Source organism: Piliocolobus tephrosceles, chromosome Y, assembly GCF_002776525.5.
Source record: "Piliocolobus tephrosceles isolate RC106 chromosome Y, ASM277652v3, whole genome shotgun sequence".
NCBI lineage: Eukaryota > Metazoa > Chordata > Mammalia > Primates > Cercopithecidae > Piliocolobus > Piliocolobus tephrosceles.
The window spans coordinates 7609296-7629375 of NC_045456.1; the positions used below are offsets into that span (position 1 = coordinate 7609296).

Below are 20080 nucleotides of genomic sequence, written 5' to 3' on the forward strand. Positions count from 1 at the left end.
AGAGACAGAAACTTATATGAAGATAGTGTTTGTTCCATTTCTTGAAATGTCTATAAAAATATGCTACTGCGGGCAGGGCGCGGTGGCTCAAGCCTGTAATCCCAGCACTTTGGGAGGCCGAGACGGGCGGATCACGAGGTCAGGAGATCGAAACCATCCTGGCTAACACGGTGAAACCCCGTCTCTACTAAAAATACAAAAAATGATCCCGGCGAGGTGGCGGGCGCCTGTGGTCCCAGCTACTCAGGAGGCTGAGGCAGGAGAATGGCGTGAACCCGGGAGGCGGAGGTTGCAGTGAGCTGAGATCCGGCCACTGCACTCCAGCCTGGGAGACAGAGCAAGACTCCGTCTCAAAAAAAAAAAAAAAAAAAAAAAAGCTACTGCATGTTAATCTTTTCAGTGACTAACCCAGGACTTCTTCCTCAACCTTGGCACTAGTGACATTTGGGGCTGGATCATTCTTTGCTATGGGATCTGTCTTATACATTGCAGGATGCTGGGCAGCATCCCTGGTCTCTGCCCACTAGATGCTGGCAGCATCACCTACTACTCCTAGTTGTGACAATCAAAATGTCTCCAGACACTGACAAGTGTCCCCCGGGGAGGCAAAAGGGCCCAGGCTGAGAATCACTGCTCTATCCTAATGTTAATAGGGCAGTAGTAATTTTCCTGCATTTTATTCAAAGCTATGGAAACAGGCTTCGAGAAAGAGCATATGTTCCACATTTCTCTTTAGCTCATTGTTGAGGACTTTGGCAGTGACAGCTCTATCTATTTTGAAATGATTTGGTTCACAAATCCTCATTATTTTAGGCCATTTTTCTCCCTGGAACAACTTTATCTTTGGAGATGCAAATTCACAAACTCTAAGCATCTTTTTTACACTTTCTGTGATCTTCTACAAGGCTTCAGCACTGAATTCCGTTATTGGGCATTTTTATTTAATAATTTCTAAATAATCTATAGACTGGCTAAAGGAACTCTGTATAAGTCCATAATACAGAGGTAGCAACTAACTGAATGGTTTTTATCTACTTCGTTACAATAGTTTAAAAAATTATTTAAGAAAAAACCTAAGGGGCCGGGCGCGGTGGCTCAAGCCTGTAATCCCAGCACTTTGGGAGGCCGAGACGGGCGGATCACGAGGTCAGGAGATCGAGACCATCCTGGCTAACACGGTGAAACCCCGTCTCTATTAAAAAAATACAAAAATCTAGCCGGGCGCGGTGGCTGGCGCCTGTAGTCCCAGCTACCCGGAGGCTGAGGCAGGAGAATGGCATAAACCCGGGAGGCGGAGCTTGCAGTGAGCTGAGATCTGGCCACTGCACTCCAGCCTGGGTGACAGAGCGAGACTCCGTCTCAAAAAAAAAAAAAAAAAAAAAAAGGAAAAAAAAAAAAAAAGAAAAAACCTAAGTAAAATGTAATAATACCCTTTATTACTTCCTACTGCAAGATTCTGTCCATGGAAAGAAAGTCACCATTGCTTCCGGGATTTACTTCCCGGTATCTAAAGAATATGCTAACAATTCTAGTTCGTGATTTATTTTAGACGTTATCTATTTTCTTCCCTTTAGCACATGAGGATTTAGCATTATTTCAACCTCCCCTCACTTCTGCTCCTCCATAATATCAATATACTACAATATTTCTTTAAATGTTTAAATGACGAGCTGACAGTGTATCCTGACATCCTTATCGACATCCTCATGTAAATGTTCCCTCTCTTATTTTCCACGTGGGTATGTGTTTTAAATAGCCCCTTTTAAAATGAAAAAAAAAAATTTAATGGTATTTTGAGAGAGTGAGAGGATAAAAGTATATGGCCATCACACAATTAATAGGAAACTAAAATTATTTTTGAAAACTTTGGAAAGATTACATAAAAAGTCTCAAAATTTTATTGTTAGAAGGTAAAGATTTCTATTTTCCCCTCACCTCTTACATTTAGCATAAATGACAGTGAAGCATTTTTTTCAAATCTAAGAAACAAGTATAAAATCTGATTTTTAATTTTTCATGAAACGAATTTTGTATATAATTCTTGTATCATTATTAATACCAATAAATCAGGACCATCCAGAAAACAAAAACAGAGGATTAGAAAAGATAACCAATTGACATGACAGATGAAGAAGATACTAGGTGAGAAGAAACATGTATATAACAAAGCCTACAACTGGGAAATTGTGGGAATCAAAGTCAAGCAGTTAATTACTAACAAAGATGGCAACCATGTTTCTTTTGTCTTTCACAGTGAATGCATAATTAGCACTTAATACTAAGACTAGGGAATAAACCATCTATAATCTACTGAAAAAGACCATCTGCTTCTATAAATTTTGTTCTCATACACTTGCCAAAAGAAGAGAACATATTAACAAAATAATGGGCCCTGCACTGTTAATTGCTAGGTTGTTTGCAGTTGTGCTGCTGCTATTAGAATTTAATAAGCCATTCCTTCTGCTAAATTAATAAGCAGCCAAGATTATGTAATAGCTGCTTTCAGCTGCTAATTATTTTTCCCACAATTCCTTCCCCTCCCTACCCCTACCCCCACCTTTTTTTGGCTAGAAGTAGGAAAGGAGACTGCCAGTATGTCATCAGCAAGTCTCCCGTCCTCATTTTCAGAGCCACAGAGCAACATTAGGAGGATAATCAGTTTAAACTTGGAGGTGGCTATCTCAGGAACCTTGAGGATGTAAGTGTTTTGTACAGAGAAAGAGAAAAGCAGCATTTGGATTCAGAGGGCGAGTTTTCATTGTGTAGCATTAGAGCTATCTTTTAACTGGTTGATGGCATCTGTTTCTTGTAGTAAGAGAGAAATGGGACATTCGAAAGTACCTTTGGGGCATGACTGGGTAGGCAGAAATCTGGTGGGGGTGAAGGGGACCTAAAGAACTACAGAAAGTCAGCTCTGTGCCGTGTGTCATCCGCTTTCTTTAACATTCCAGTATACATTAATCATACATGTTAGTAGGAGACTTTCCAAGCAGCATAGTAGTGCTTGAAAAGGGGAAGTATTACACATTTTTTTGTTTTGTCATACAAAGGCCTTTTTTAAAATGCCCCCAAAACTACTTAGTTTCATAGATACTAAAATGCACACAAAAAGAATATAATCCCTAATAAAGGATTCCTTTACATTGATTACATTTAGCTTCGTGAAAAAATTAGCATTTCTTTTTTTACTTTAGGCCATTAAAAAAATTCTGGCGACTATACCTAGGAACCTCTGCAAAAGGGACATGGCCCAACAAAAGCAATTTTCTCGCTTCCTTTGAAGGAACCTAGGTGACTCGGATAATGAATAGCATGCGATATGGGAAACCCGTGGCTCTTCAAGGAAGGTCACCTAATCCCGTGGGACTCCCCTTTCCTTATCTGTAAATGACTGGATGATTCATCCAGTCTATCATTCAGAAAATTATGAACATCCATTACGCCCCGGCATTACGCTCAGCATTACAGCTCTTAACAAATTTATCATTTTATAGTCTTTATCAGTCAACTCACATTTATTGTGTTATACACCAGGCAGTGAACTAGACTGGGATGCAAAATGAATACAACTTAAGGTGTGCTCAATAAAGGCTAACGGGCATGTGGGTGAAAGAGGGAATCGCTCTTACAGGGTTTTAGGGTGAGGCTTCATAGGAGATGTGACATTTGAGAGCAAGGTACCAGGCACAGCAAGTCATCGGCAGTGCTAAACTGGAACCCAGGCGGCTGGTGGGGCGACCCAGTGTGAGGGAAGCGGGATCTCGAAGGTGAGGTGCTGTCCAGGCTTTTCAGCCGAACGGATGGTAACTCATCCAGTCCGCAGCACCGAGGAAGGGCGAGGCGAGCCCAGGGAACAGACTCCCGCGAAGCTTGGGGCGAAAGGTGTCTGGGCTAGGGCTGGAGCAGTGCAAGGGGAAGGAGAGGCCGGTTTCCGGACAATTTTGAGGCAGAATGATAGCAAAAGGCCCGTGAATGGGTGACGAGCTCCACGGAAGAGCTGACTTGTTTTTCCAGAGTTGCAGCACTCCCTCGTCTCCTCCCACCCTTGTCGTCAGCCGTCACACCTCCCCGACCCACCTTCTGGGGACACAGAGAATCATTAGAGCTCAAACGTGGCTCTTCGCTCTCTGGAACTTCCCGGCCCCGCACCTCCGGCTAGGCTAAGGACGCTGCAGAATCCCGTCCTCCTATCATTAAACAGGCAGCATAGCCGCCCGCGCGCATCCCGGAGGCACCAGCAGGAGTGCGCGGGCGCGCGGGCCCGGCATACGCCGCTTCCGGGTCACGTGGCCCGGCTTCCGGTTCGCACCACCCCCTCAGCGAAGAAGCCTCCAATCGGCTTCCTTGGATTCAGCGGTTACCTGCGCTGCCTCCGGTGCCGCTGGCGACTGCTGAGCCGCTTCCCGCGCGTCGCCTAGCCCGCCCCTCAGCTCGCCGCAGCCCCGGCTCCTCCCTCGTCCGGCCCCCGGGGCGGGGTCTGTCAGCTCGCCCTCCCCTCTCCGCCTAAGCCTGCCCTCCGCCAGCCGGGTCCCCTCCCCACAGCACCACGGCTTCTCTTCCTCAGCACGGCGACAGGGGCTTCCCCTTAGCCGCCGCCGCCGCCGACGCCGCCGCCGGCCGAGCTCCGCCGCGCCCGCGGCCCGCGGCCGCCGTAAGTCCCTGGGGACGAAAGGGGGCGCCGGGGATGGAGAGGGGGAGGGAGGGCTGGGCGCGCCCCCCGCCACCCCGGGCGCGCCCCGCGACCCCACCCCGAGCCTGCCCGGCCCGCCACTGGGTCGCCGCGCCCGCAACTCACTTCTCTCGGGGTCCGCGCTCTCCGCACCACTCCGCGCCGCGCCCGGGGATGTGGGGGCCAGTCCCGGGCTCCGCGACAGCCCCGCGGCACCTGTGGTTCGGGAATCGCCTCAAGTTTTGCGGGGCGTTTTTGGGAGGGGCCGGGGGCGGTGGCGGCCGAGGACTCTTGGCGCCCCCTGCGCCGCGGCGGATGCCATTGTCTGCTCCGCTCCTTGCCCGTCACCTCGCCCGGGCTTGGTCAGTGATGGAGTGTGGCCACGGGAGTGGGGGGGAGGCACCGGCGACGGCCGGACCCGAGGAACGCTGGCCCCGAGCCCGCGCCGCGGCTGAGCCCATTGTTTTTAATGCCAATCTCGAGGAATTGTGGTGCCCTGTGATTTGCGGCAAAATCAAAGCGTTGGTTTTTAACACGAGGGAAGGAATACTCGTGCCTTGCAACCGGGTTTCGTCCCATGTTAGGACATAATTTATTTTAAGGAGAATACATTGGTTTTCGTCCTGCAAAGTGGTAGGGCTGGTACAGGACCCTGCTCCGGACAGCCTTGAGCCCATACTCTTTGCAAGCAAACCCTCACCCTTTCTGGTCACCAAGATCTAGGAATACGAGGTCCATTCTTTTCCAAGTTCTGGTAACGGGTTTGCAGTAAATGTCCAGTTGATGCTTCACTTGCTGCCCCCTTCGAATGCCGCTATCTTCAGGACTTGCACGGGAGGCGCTTTGGTATCATCTAATAATGTCCTTATATTTTGTTCCCCTGACGCATTTTAAGTGAGGTAATAAGACCATTTTAACTTTACTGAAGTTGAATTGCCACGTCATAAATTTCTAGATATCTTGTTGATACCTTTTTGGGTGGTTATAAAAAACGACGATAATTTCTTACCGAAATTTAGGGCCCATTTTTATTCTACATTGGTTCTGTAAATTTCCCCTCCCCGTGTTCAAATTCAAGATGGTGTGGTGAATCTTGAGAATCATGCTTGAATCTTACTTGCAGTACCGCTGTTAAAGGAACTTACAGTGGTTAAAAGAAAAAAGGATACCTATGTGAATTCTGGCTTTAAATTACCTTTGTAGAAACAATACTTCTGTTTGCAGTTGAGATGACCAATTGAATTACAAAAAGCTTGGCGTTAAAAATGAAACATGCAGACTAATCAACACATTTGCAGATCACAAATAGATACAAATTAGTTTAAGTATAAAACACACTAGAATTCAGCATCCACTCTATCTGTAGATACTGTTTTTTTAAAAGTATTTCATGTAATGTTTCAATACTAAATCTTATTTAACAAGTGTAAATCTTATTGTGGCCTTTTAAACGTTTGTTTTCTTTTTCATAATACTATATTAACTCAGTTCTAGATTTTGTACATATTTAAGTTGGAATGTTTTAAAAGTAAGATGAAAACATACTTTTTTATTAAGGAAAATTTGTAGTTATGGGATTTTTCGGTTAATATTTTGGATCATTCTGTTTTGCTTGAAATATGCCATCATAAACCGACGAGAGCATTCCAAGATATAAGCTACTGTCTACAAGTAGTTCACCCTGGAACTAGAAAGGCTTAAGGGTGAAAAATAGCAGGTCTTCCGTTTCTGTCAAAAATACCCAAACCAATTGATGTCTACCATTCTCTTTTGATGCATATAGAGAGTGCGCAAGGTATAGCACAAGTAGAAAATAGTTTCTTAAATTGAAAGAGTGGTCTTTATTTTTCTTCAAAAATTTCACTTCAGCTTATTACAAATTTTTCTTTTTTCTCTTGCACACTCACCTCCAAACTTAACGTGGAACAGGGTGGGATTGGAAGGTTTGCATCTAGAGAAGATCTGTCCAAAAGAATTTCTTGCTATTTTAATTGGCATAGAAATATTGATGGTTAGTAATCATTTGTCATTTAAATGCCCCATCCCCCAAAGCTTCTCTGTGAAACACATAATCTTAACTTTATTGATTCAAAGTATTACATGTAATCTTGATTTTATTTATCTTAACAGATGCAGTTTATGTTGCTTTTTAGTCGTCAGGGAAAGCTTCGACTGCAAAAATGGTATGTCCCACTATCAGACAAAGAGAAGAAAAAGATCACAAGAGAACTTGTTCAGACCGTTTTAGCACGGAAACCTAAAATGTGCAGCTTCCTTGAGTGGCGAGATCTGAAGATTGTTTACAAAAGGTATAATTTTTATTTGTCATAAAGGTGAAATAGAATCAAATGTTAGGTCATTTAGGAAATTGCAGACTTTTGAGTGATGACATTTATAAATAATGATTAATAAAGATTTAGATGAAATAGGTTTAAGGTAAAGCTTTGTGTTTTTAAAATAACTGGTGTTTTCACTGGTAATTACTGAGGCTGTAATGATAAAGGCAGGGAAATCATTTGAAAACTAGTTATATAATTGAAGGCATAAGTGATTATTCATGCTTAATCATCTTTATAGAAGAGTTTAATGAATTCATTTCATTGCAGGGGAAAGTAGGGTCAGTATTTTAAATTGTATGAGTAATTATCTGAATTTAGACAAGTATAGATAGTCTAATCCTTTTTCCCCGAAAATCTATAAAGCAGTGACTAATATTTGTCATGCCTTTTATCTGATTTTTAGAATCTTACGTATAAATACCTTGAATATGTAGACTATTTCAATCACATAGATGTTTTAAAAACTTTGTGCGTATAAGAGATCTGTTTGTGAGTAGTGTTTATTAACTTTAAGTACCCTTGTTGCCATGGTGGGGGTGCAGTTAAATATGACAGATAATTTTGCCAAGGACAGATTTTTTAAAATTTTGATGTTACAAAATTACTCATGGATTGGCTTTTAACACTGAAAATTTTTTCAGTGCTATACATCTTTATTTTATAAATATCTGAATCCCTGAATACCCTAAAATAAATTTCTCAAGATTGTTCTAAGTAGGCTAAAAGAAATAAACTTTCTTCTTTTACAGAACATTTTTTGAGGGGACATTTACTTCATTCCCCATTTGTTTCTTTTTGAATTATTTACTGAATTTAAGATAAGAGCATTTCTGCATATAAAAAGTTCTCTTGTGTGGGGAATATGCATGGAAGTAACAGTATGGGATAAAATGAGAGTGGGAGAGAAGTCTGGTTTTCTTCTAGGCTTCCATTTATTGCACTCCAGATACGGGTTGGATATTTTGTCAGGGAGATGGCTGGGAAGAAATGGAGATTACAAGACATTGAGAGTTTCTTAAATATTGAGGACTCCTCTTTATTATTGAATGATCTTTGGTGATTTAGTATCTTTGGGTGATTTTGTATCCAGTGTTTGGTTTGGTCTTATTAAAGATCATAGAAAAATCATATCATTTGAGAGGTGAGAGATGTTTTACAGTTATCTAGTCAGGTGATTTTGTTTTGTTTTGTTTCGTTTTAAGCTTTTTGCCCCATGGGTAGAACCTTAAATAAAATGACTGGAAGTGAGGCTGCTCCATGTGAAATCAGAAATGAGGATCCTGTATCCTGGCTCACTTGGTCTTTACCCCTCTGCACAGGAGACAGTTCCTGAGTTTAAAAACTGCCGTTGTTGATCAGACTTCAATTTTTTAATGAATGCGAATTTGGGAGAGGTGACTTATCTAGGGCCATATGCCAGTTGGTGATTGACCTGGGGCTGCAACTCAGATCTTAAGCTTGGAGGCAAAGATTTTAAACAGGGCTGGAAAAAGATCAGGTTTACATATCTTAAAAGACTGAACTGGGACAATGGATGAGGGCAGGAGGGGCTGAGACTGGCACCTGCAGAATCAGTAGGAGACTATTTGAGATCCTGAACCCAGGCGCTGGAAAGGAGGGCTGTTACTAAATAGCCATTATCAAATAGGTAGGTTTGATAAGACTTGGTCACCTCTAGAAGTGGGAAGAACATGGGAGGCGGAGGCAGGAGAATCGCTTGAGCCCAGGAGTTAAAGCCCAGCCCTGGCAACTTAGTGAGACCCCGCTGTTTCTACAATAAAAACAAACAAACAAACAAAAATGTTAGCTGGGCATGGTGGCATGCACCTGTAGTCCTAGCTGCTCTGGAGGCTGAGGTGGGAGGATTGATTGTGCCTGGGAGTTCAAGGCTGCACTGAGCCCTGATTGGGCCACTGCACTCCAGCCTGGATGACAGAGTGAGACCCTCAACAACAACAATAACAAAAAGTGGAGAGAGCAGTGAAGGAAAGGAAGGAGTGGTGTGATCTCCACATTTCTGGTTTGCTGATGGGGTACAAGGTGCGCTAGAGAACTCAGCTTATTTTGGGGGCAAGTTGATTTGGGGATGTCTATGTGACTTTCATTAAGAGAAGCCTGATTTTCTGGTGGGATGTGGTTGGCATAGGTATGGAAGTCTGGGGAAAATAAGACAAAGTATTAGATCACCAGCATTCAAGTGGCAGGCAAAGGAGGTGAAGAAGGGACCTTCAGAGTGGAATGAGAAGTTTCACCAATGCCAGATGTTGCATAAAGTTCAATGAAAGTGAGGAAGGAATCTGGTAGATTTTACAGTGAGCATTTCATATAATGCCCTTTGCCAGATCATTTTCAGTGGAACAGTGGAGATAGAACTCTCGATGTAATGGGGTGAAGTGTGAAGAGGTGGAGAAATTTAAATAGCATGTGTAGACTATTTTGGGGAACTTAGCTTTGAAGGACAGGAGACGAGGTGGTAACCACTCCTAGACATAGGAATAGGGGACAAGGTTTTTAACAAAGGTGTGAGAGGCTTAAGCTTATTTCTAGATAGGGGAAGGAGTCCCCCGTGTGGAGGAGGAAAATACCAGCAAGGGATTCAATCCCAGGAATGTGCTGTTATGGGAAGAAAGGAAAGCACTGCTTGGTGTTCATGCAACTGTCACTCAGCCTGTCCGTCCGTGTTGAGCCACTGCTTTTTCTTTTAAAAGCTACAAAGGGTATCCAACCCAACTCTGATACTTATATCAAGCACCTTTAAATAAAAGGTGGACTTAAAAAAATAACAGCTTTGTTGAGATATCAGTCATATACAAAAGGTGGAATTTATCAGCTCTTTCTCTCTATGTTCCCCCTTCCATTTCATACTGAAAACCTCATCTCTACCACTTATGGACATTTTTTTTGTGGTATAAACAGGTGATTTGTTTTCCCTACTGCTGGAAGCGAAGAGCTTTTTAAGCAAGAGAATTACTGCTTAGCTCCTGAGAAATTTTGGACTGGGACTTTTGCTGTTCATATCAGCAAGTGGTTTTTGTTGTTTTTGTTAAATTATCTCATCTACATTCTTCATCCTGAGTATTTGGCATACAAATTCCCCCTTTTGAGGGGGGAATGATGGATAAGAATAATTAATATTAGCTGAAAAGATAGACTGAAAATCTGGGGACTTAAGTTCTGTTCCCTTTGTAACATTAGCTAGTTTTATGACTTTAAACAAGTCACTTTGTTTCCTTATCTCTAAAATAAATGTTCTTGAGGCTCCCTTCAAGACAGAATACTATGCTTTTTTGATTCCTGTTTTGTGTAGCATTTTGTGGAAGAGTCACTGGATTAAGGTCTTTTAAAATTAATTTAAAAACGTATGTATCTCCAAATTACTAGCTTGAGAATTTGTTAAAGAATAATTATTGATTTTCTTTACCAACAGAAGAATTTTTAATGACATACCAGTGAGTATTGAGAACACTTTAGCTACAGTCACCCACAGTCAGCTGATATTTAGCTGATATTTAGCTGACTGCGGAGAAGTCATGTGTTTTGAATATAAGAATAGGCACTTTCAGATGTTCTCTGAGTGCCAGTAATTAGAGTAAGCCTTAATCCACTGTGCTAAAAATAACCAAACATACCTTTCTTCTTACTAGTCTATTATTAATTTTACTTCAGATTTAGACTTACAAATAGGCACTAAGAGAACAAAATGAGCTCATTATTGAATTTTTAAAAACCATTTGGTCCTAAATATAGGAAGTATACTTCAGGTACTCTTGGTAATCTTTTACTAAATCAGTATGACATTTTTTATTTCTCTCCTCTTCAAAGCTCTTAAAATATTGTTTTGAGCATATTTTAATTTTTGCCAGGTATGGGATTACTTTAATGCAATTGCTGGCTATAGTTTTTAATGTAAAACTTGGGCTCTAGAGTCAAATTGCAGTTCCTAGGCAGGTTACTCAAACCTGGGTCTCTTATCAATGCAAGTAATAATGGTATCTCATGGATACGGTTGTTGTGAGGATTAGAATGGTAAAATATGCAAAAGCCTTAGCTAACATTTAGTGTCCCATGTAGGGTGAGGATTCAGTGAATGGTACTTAATTATTATGCTTCTGTTTTTTCTTTCCCTAAGCTTTCTGGAAAGAGGTACATTATTATCCTGATAGCTATCTGTTCACCTACACCAAAGAATTCATTAATTTGATTATTCTTTTTCCATTCTGAGTGAAAGTAAATATTACTGGCTGGGGCTTAGACACATCGTTCCTGATGATTTTTAAATTAATGCTTCCAAGTGATTCATGCAGTTTAGGACCTTTGACTAGTGTTTAAGTGCTTTTTATTTGTAAGGAAAGAGACAGTACTGTGGATAAGGAGCGAGGATGGTAAGAGCATTAGATTGTTTAATAGTAGCATGAGGAAATCTTAAATAAGAGTAAAAGGAATTTTACTTGAAATTGTTAGTAAACTTTGTATAATAAATTATTTAGCATTCTGTTCCTATCAGCTAGTCATATCTGGTTTTTAATCTACCATTTTTATGTCAGTCCCTTTAATCTTTAGTTTTCTTAAATCAGGGAATCTAATGTATCATTTATCAGTTTCCCCAAATTCAAAGTTCTATTTAATGAGCACGGGTTAGGGAGGATGGAGAGTTGGAATACTCCATTCTCTTTTAAATAGACAGACAAAAACAGAGTAGTGATGGGAAAGAGAGGGAGCACTTTGTTAAAGTTGGCATTGATGCCCTGTTTTGTCTTCCATGACTTACTCCCTTTACAATGATGATAAATGAACACATGTGAATACCTTCTCTCAATAAGACTGCAGGAGCCCCACCGTTTTAAATAACTTACTGAGTGTGGAAGACACGTAGAGTAGACATGCACAAAGTCATGATAAATATGCCAAGTGAGTTTGTATGATACAGTGGAAAAAGGCCTGGAGTTAAGGTCAGAAGATCAGGTCTCTTATCCCACTGCTAGCACTTGTAGGCGCTGTACTCTTAAGCCTCATTTTTTTTTGGTCTTTTTTTAATCTGTAATCAAGGATGAAAGATAGTACTTGCTGTTGAAAACATCAAATAAGATGAAATGTTTTAATAATGAAATTAATGCTGTTGTGTGAATACTAGTTATTTTCATACTAAGGAGCAAGAATTCATTGAGACTCAAAACAGGTTGTTCGTGTTATTCTGTATACAGTATTATTTTACATTAATGCTATGAGCAGTAACTGCCCATTGTGTTTTCTAAAAATCAATTAAGTGATCTTCAGTGAAAATTATAATCTCCACTGAGATATTCTATGTTTAGCCTATCTTAGGTTTTTATTTTCTTTCTTTTCAAAAGGCTTAAGTACATGTAAACCATTTTAAAATGCCCTTTTAATCCTCCTCAAAGGAGTTGCTGTGCCTCAAGGTTGAAGTTTTGCTTCCTTGGATCAAGCATCACCTGATTCCGTATGCTAGAATCCTAATTTGAAGGAAAATATAAGTTTCCCAACCTTATTCCCTCTTCTAGGGTAAATAAACTACACTTCAGTTCAACAGTGTAGAACTTGGTAAATTTGAGGACAGGTGTCTGTTTCCCTTAAGTGATAGGAACTTTCTGTTCTCTTTCTCTAACTTCTGTAATAACATGGAGCTGTTGTTCTTTTCGTGTGGTTTATTCCACAATCCTAGAAACCTTTTTAAAAACAATTATATGCTGTTAGAAGTCAAGAGCATAGTTACCCTTGGGGATGGGAGGTTGTGACTGGGAGAGGGTAGCAGAGGAGTTTCAGGGTTCACTAGTGTTCAGCTTCTTGATCTGGGTACTGGTATATAGTTGAGTTCACTTTGAAAATTTATTGAGCTTGTAGGACTTAAGGTCTTCTCTGTGTGTATATTATACATATTCCAATAAAATATCCCAAAATATTGACCTCATCTTGACATTATCTTCAACAAGTCCTCCTTCAGTTGAAAGGTTTTGTTTTCTTCTCTGTACTTATAGTTTGAATTAATCTGTTATATATTTTGTTTGAATTAAGTAAACTTAGGAAAAACCTGGGTCTGCTGTGTTTTAAAATGTTTATAGAAAAGAACCTGAAAGGAAGAAGGGCAAAATCACTTATTCTTTCTAAGTGGTATGATTATTTTGTTTTTTTCTTTTTGCTTGCCTATGCTTTTCAAAATTTCTCTTATGCATTTATTACTTTTGTAGTGTACGAGAAAAATCTGTACTGTTGTGAAAGAAGAAATAAACTGTATAAACTTGGGGCCTTTCATAATAGGATATGAAAATATATTTAGAAAACATGATTACAAGGTAACAGTTTTTTTCACGTTTGTACTTCGTTACAGATATGCTAGTCTGTATTTTTGCTGTGCTATTGAGGATCAGGACAATGAACTAATTACCCTGGAAATAATTCATCGTTATGTGGAATTACTTGACAAGTATTTCGGCAGTGTGAGTAGTATTTTATTTTAGGAATTGAATGCCATAGTATTTTTTGGAACCTTTTCTCTAACAAGTTTATTATTTGGTTGTCTTGGGGATTCTAACCGCAGGAGAGGGCGGGAATGACTATTTCTTGTCAGTGGGCCTGGTCAGTTCCTAACTTTCAGAATTGCTGGCCCTGCAGATGTAACTCATTTAATTAAGATGGTGAGGATGAGGTTTAAAATAGTGAAATATAAACAAGTCCAACGACAAACATTAATATCCTGTAAGTGCTTAGTATAGAATTTAGATTTGGTTAGCAGTTCTGATCATGTTACCCAGGAAATATATGTTTAAAGATCAGTTTTTATTACTAGAAATTATTAAGTTGCCCACATTGGGAACATGCAGAGCCCAATCTTATTGAGCTGGTAGGAATATGTTTTCAAGTACTTGAGATTTGGAAATTAAGCTTACTTAAACCGGTGATACTTAGTCATATTTAGAAAGAGTTAAGACTGATTCACTTTGATTTGATTTTATTCACTACCTGGTAGTGAATAAGCATCTTCTGCTTCTGCAAGTTTTAACAATTTTTTCTTTTCTTTTTTTTTTTTCCTTTTCAGGTCTGTGAACTAGATATCATCTTTAATTTTGAGAAGGCTTATTTTATTTTGGATGAGTTTCTTTTGGGAGGGGAAGTTCAGGAAACATCGAAGAAAAATGTCCTTAAAGCAATTGAGCAGGCCGATCTACTGCAGGAGGTAAGCTACTTGTTCTCTTCACTAGGCACTAGCATGTTTTGCTCTTGCTGGGGAAGTCTCAGTCATCATTCTTACAGTTTCAGAAATTACTCTGAAGCATGCTTGGCATGTAGTGTCCATCCATTTGCAGTTTATTGACTGGAATATGTGTCAGTCACGTCAACTCAGTTATCTATGGATGGATGGTTCAGTTTGGAGATGGTCTATCGGTCAGGCCTCTTCCCGATGGCCCTTTTTGGACCCTAAAACACTGGAGTCTAAACCTTTAGAGGACAGACTACTTGAAGAAGGGAAAAGATTGGCTGAAAGTAGCAGTAGGTTGAGAACTCTCCATCTATTGCTTCAAATTGTTTAAGATAACCCCCTTTTTCATTAGTGTAGATAATCAGGAGTTGACTGTGAGATTATGACATTTTAATTCCAAATTGGCTCATATTTTTACCTCATGTCCATTAAATGCAAAAGTAGCCAAGCAAATGATAATGTTTTCTAATTATACTTTTTGTAGAAACTTCTAGTTTTTTTTGCGTTAGCAAAACTAAACAGTGTTTGCATTTCTCTTTGCTCTTCTTAAATAACAAACCATGTTCTGTCAAACTGCATTTTTGTCTTACCTCCATATCCCCAGATGTGTAACTCCCTTTTCTTTCTAATTACCATAGTCATCTTGGGTTAATCGTGCAGTTGATGCTGATGTACCTTCTATTTCTGAAGCTTAAGATTTCATAGATAAGACTACCTTTTTCTAAAAACTTACTGATACCTTAATTCAGATACCAAATTGAATTATGCTTTAGAGCTAATTGTGATTTTTATCATATGGAAAGCTTACAGCATGAGAAGTGATTAGTAAATACTGAAAAATGAAATGTGTTTTCACTAAAGTAGTTGTTAAGTGTGTGTGTGCATGTATATAAAAGTCTTGAATATTTTTGGCTCACTGGTTCATTTTCCAGAAGCATTGAAAATATGGTTTTGTATTTCCAGTTTATTTTAGTCCCTTCTTTGTTACATACTTGTTTATCAGTTTGTTCTTGTCTTTTTTTAGTCACCAAAGGAGACTTTAAGTCCCATTTTTTAGCCTTGGATGCATTCAGTTTTAAGGGAATGAAATAAGGGGAGAAGAGTAACTTACTTTCTCCATTTTAACTTCTTAACTCTTGGACTCTGTGAGGAAGGGAAAGCTATTTGAGAATCTCACTGCATCAGTCACTGACTAGGACAGTTGTGGGGATTGCTTGAAGCTGAGATGACATCATCTGAATAGACATCTACTAAATGTCAGACAATGCATTGTACACTTAATGATCTTGTAGTTATCAGAAGAGTGGTTAAGGTGCCTGCAAAGGTGAAGTATTAGATTGGCAACCCTCATGCCATCTACTCTTCAGTAGTGAAATGAACACAGACCCTTTGCCTTGTGTGTACAGTTTGCGACAGTGGTTTACCAATTGATTGAAAATGTTATTCTAGAGGTTTGTTTTTAATATCAGGTGTGCTGACTATAAGCATATACTCTACTATTGTAAAATTGGTTTTTAAAGTTCTCCTTATTTTGCTGTTCACTTATCAGACTTTTTTAAAAATTAGGTCAAAACCAGGATTAGAAATTGGGAATTTTTCATATATATCTTCCCTTGATTATTTCATATTTTGTCACAGATCTGTATTCTGCTCTGTCAGAACATGGCATTTCTTCCAAGTTTTTCCATCATTTTCTGATTAATTACATTTGCTTTAAAATGTATTTAAAGTTATTGAAGTTCAACTTTTAATTTTAATATTTTTCCTGGAGAGTAAATTTTTGTTTGTTTGTTTGTTTGTTTAAGATGGAGTTTCGCTCTTGTTGCCCAGGCTGGAGTGCAATGGCATGATCTTGGCTCACTGCAACCTCTGCCTCCTGGGCTCAAGCAATTCTCCTGCCTCAGCCTCCCGAGTAACTGGGGTTACAGGCTTGCACCACCATGCCTGGCTAATTTTGTACTTTTAGTAGAGACAGGGTTTCACCATGTTGGTCAGGCTGGTCTTGAACTCCTGACCTCAGGTGATCCGTCCCCCTTGGCCTCCCAAATGCTGGGATTAAAGGCATGAGCCACCGTGCCCGGCTGTGCCTAGATTTTTAAATGCTACTGGGAAATTGCTGTAGACCTTAGAATATGACAGCAATGTTAAGTTTACCATAGAGCATATATTTAGTATTTAACATACTAGAGGATAAAAACATTATTGCAGATCCATATTTATTTGTGTGTGTATATGTACATATGTATATATATTTCCCTATGGGAGTATTTTAATAGTTAATGTTGTCCTTCTGTTTGAAGTACTATTTTTATGTCTTTTTTTCTTTTTTTGAGTTGGAGTTTCGCTTATCACCCAGGCTGGAGTGCAGTGGTGCAATTTCGGCTCACTGCAACCTCCGCCTCCTGGGTTCAAGCAATCCTCCTGCCTCAGCCTCGCAAGTAGCTGGGACTACAGGTGCACACCACCATGCCCAGCTAATTTTTGTATTTTTAATAGAGACAGGGTTTCACCATGTTGGCCAGGCTGGTCTCAAACTCCTGAAAGGTGATCCACCCACCTCGGCCTCCCAAAGTGCTGGGATTACAGGCGTGAGCCACCGTGTGCGGCCTATTTTTATGTCTTTAATTGGAGAAAGTAAGTGTAGAGAGAAAAGCATAGGATGACTATGGTTGGTCCCATGTAAAATTTTCCTTACCCCCTTGTAACCTTTGTTTAAAATAAAGAAATGACTACTGTTAATTACAGTTCCCTTGTCTTTAGAAGAAAGCTGTGGTCCTACTTCTCTTCTGTGACTACTTTTACATTGCTTTGTACACAAACAAAACTGAGTACTACATTGAGACATTGTCTATTTAGCAGTCTGAGTGAACCATTTTTCTTAGCCATGTAGGTCTTGGGGAAGCAGTAGGTGGTGGTCCATTCTGAATTTAGAGTGAGAATACATTGTAGGTTAAGGCCATTATGAAGCCAAGCTCAAGTCTGTGTGGAGCAGTAAGGCTTCAGGTTATTCTGTTCTCTTAATCAACATACTCTGAAAAGAAATGCAGGAATGACAAGATGCATGTTTCCTAAAAATAGATTCATTTATATTTTTGATGCATGATACAGGTTTACATCTGTGGGAGAGTATTTGAATATTATGTTCATAAAATAGTGAGTGGAATAAGAGAAAAAGCACTCCACAAACTGCTGGAAAACTTTTTGTTTTGGATACCATGACAATAAAAATAATTATGATGGTAACTAATGCTTGAGTGCTTGTATGTGAGGCCCTGGGCTCAGCAGTTTGCTTTAAGCATCCTGTGCTAATCCTCAAGACATCATGTGAAAGGTTAGAGGTAGCCTAATGAGAAAATGGAAGCTCAGTGAGGTTCCATGACTGGTCTGAGGTCACCTGGTTAGCAACTGGCAAAACCAGGATTCTAAACCCAGATCTACTAGGCTTCACAGCTGTGTAAAATCTTAACCACTGTGTACTCCCCCCAACCCCAGTTATGTATTGTCTTGGTATATCTATTTTAAATGTTCTGTTTTAGATATGAACTTCTTTGTTTCTCAGTCATATAGTGAGAAATTCATAATTCTCCCAGAGGTTTTTCTATGTGGAAAAGACAGTGCCATTTTTGACTTCTTAGACTGCAAATTTTTATTGTCCAGATCATCAGCAGTTGGAATTTTTTATTGGATATGTAGATATAAATAATACTTTTCAACCTATTTCTTGTTGGATTGATCAAAATGCTGGATTTATAACTTTTTTGGTCTTACAGTTTGGGATATAGCATTCACTTAATCAATTTCATGAAATGATTCTGCTTCCAAAATTGTAAATATAGCTGTGAAGATCTCAATTCAGACTTACATTTGTAGTAGAGGTCCTAATTGGTTAATTTTAATCTAATTTTTCATGTATCATGATTTTTCCACTGAGTGTCAGGTCTTTTACTTGAATTGATTATTTCTAAGCACCAAAGATGACTTTGAACTTATATCTGTTGGCTTAAAGGTATATGCAAATCTCAATGATTTTGATTTTTTAAAAATTTGTGAAATATACATTTCTATCCTTAAGAATGCTTATTTTCTTCAGAAAAATTTTTTAAAAATGTCTCTTACCCAATTTGTATAAACACGTAGTTTAAGGTAGTCCTTCATTTTATAGCCAAATAGGGAAGAGGGTCAGTGGATACAGATTTTCTGTTAGCATATTACAGTCAGTAATAAAAATGTAACATTAAATGTATATTCAAATAATAGTTGCTAAAATATTAGCAGACATTGTGATTAGATAATAAAGATATCTTTTTTTATTTTACTTCATTACTTGGTAAATAAGGGATTAGTTTTGACATTTCTAGACCAAACTTCATGTTTATTCCTTTTGGTGTTTGGTTGTATGAATACATAATTAGATTTGGGGGTAAAGCCCAGAAATTGGCCCATTATCCATTTTTTAATGTTTGGCTGTCTTAACATGCCACTGGTACTAAAGTTGATTCTTAAAGTACAACATGCTGAAATTCCTAAATTGATATTCTTTGCAATACTTGGAATACTTTTCCCCACCACCTATTTTAAGCTAGATTTTTGGAGGGATAGGGTGGGGGGTGGTGATGTAGTTGGATTTGTTTAAACACACACATATATAATGAGAAAGGAAATAATAGCATGGCTTTTTTTCTGTAAAGTCAAGCACTTACCAGTTTTTCTCTGCTCCTTAATTTTATAGAGCCAGAATGAAGAATGGGGAGGTTTGTCTGAGGATATCTTATGATAAAGAGCAGTCTAAGGCTTTAGTCCCTTTGATCCCCAACTTATTTATTGGTAACTACTAAATTTACCATTTTTGTGGCATGGATAAAATGGAGTGCTATGCAAATACTGTTGCACGTGAGATGATTTCTAAGTCCTTGCTTGATCCGTGAAGATCAAATAGCTAAATACTGGGCATTTGGGCTTTAACCCTTAGCGGTTGATGCATGATGATGTTGATTAGCGCTTTGAGATGTGTCAACCTTTCTTTTTTATACTAACAGCATCATTTTGAAATTTGTGGTGTTTTTTTCTTTTGAGCTTTGTTTGCTGTTGGTATTTTTTCTCACTAATCTGTGAAATGCAAAATAAGTGAGGTACCAAAAGCAAGCATTATACTCATGAATTTGCTTTTACTTCGAGATGATCCACTTTATGAATAGATTTACTGGATTTGCAGCTGTTTATCTGCCTCATCTAGAAAGTGGTACTCTACGGAGGATTAGTGCTGCTAAAATTGATTTGTTTTAGTGCTGGGGGCTGCATGATATATCTTAGTACTATGCTATATTTTTGTGAAAGTAATAATCTGTGGGACTGCATACAAATGGAAAGGTAAGAATCTTAGGAGAAAAGTGATTTCTTTTAAAAAATGAAGCTTTTGTAACAATTATTTTAATAAGTACTTTTTGAAGTATTGAATAACATATCTTTTAATATGAAGTTTTGGATTTTTTAAAGGTCAGCTCTTGATATAATTAAGAGTATTTGGGCTGAGCCCAGTGGCCCACGCTTGTAATCCCAGCACATTGGGAGGCTGGGGCAGGTGGATCACTTGAGCCCAGAAGTTTGAGACCAGCCTGGGCAATGTGGTGAAACCCCGTGCTTACAAAAAGTTAAAAAAAAAGACTAGCTGGGCATGATGGTGTGTGTCTATAGTCCCAGCTAATCGGGAGGCTGAGGCGGGAGGATTGATTGAGCCCAGGAGGTCCAGGCTGTAGTGAGCCATGATCATGCCACTATATACCAGCCTGGGTGGCAACAGAACTAAACCTTGCGGAAGGAGAGGAGAGGAGAGAGAGAGAGAGAGAGAGGAGGAGAGGAGAG

The 20080-nt window shown here is 39.4% G+C and overlaps 1 protein-coding gene across 2 annotated transcripts in view; it reads left to right on the top strand.

Moving 5' to 3' along the window:
• The first annotated feature begins 4320 nt into the window (after positions 1 to 4320).
• The window catches only part of AP1S2 (adaptor related protein complex 1 subunit sigma 2), a 29773-nt gene continuing 14013 nt past the window's right edge, over positions 4321 to 20080 (top strand). For both annotated transcript variants that reach the window (XM_023198931.1, XM_023198932.1), the window contains exons 1-4: positions 4321 to 4651; positions 6800 to 6978; positions 13352 to 13460; positions 14060 to 14197. In XM_023198931.1, coding sequence (XP_023054699.1) covers positions 6800 to 6978; positions 13352 to 13460; positions 14060 to 14197 — 426 coding nt within the window. In that variant the 5' untranslated portion in view covers positions 4321 to 4651. The remainder of the gene's footprint in view (positions 4652 to 6799; positions 6979 to 13351; positions 13461 to 14059; positions 14198 to 20080) is intronic.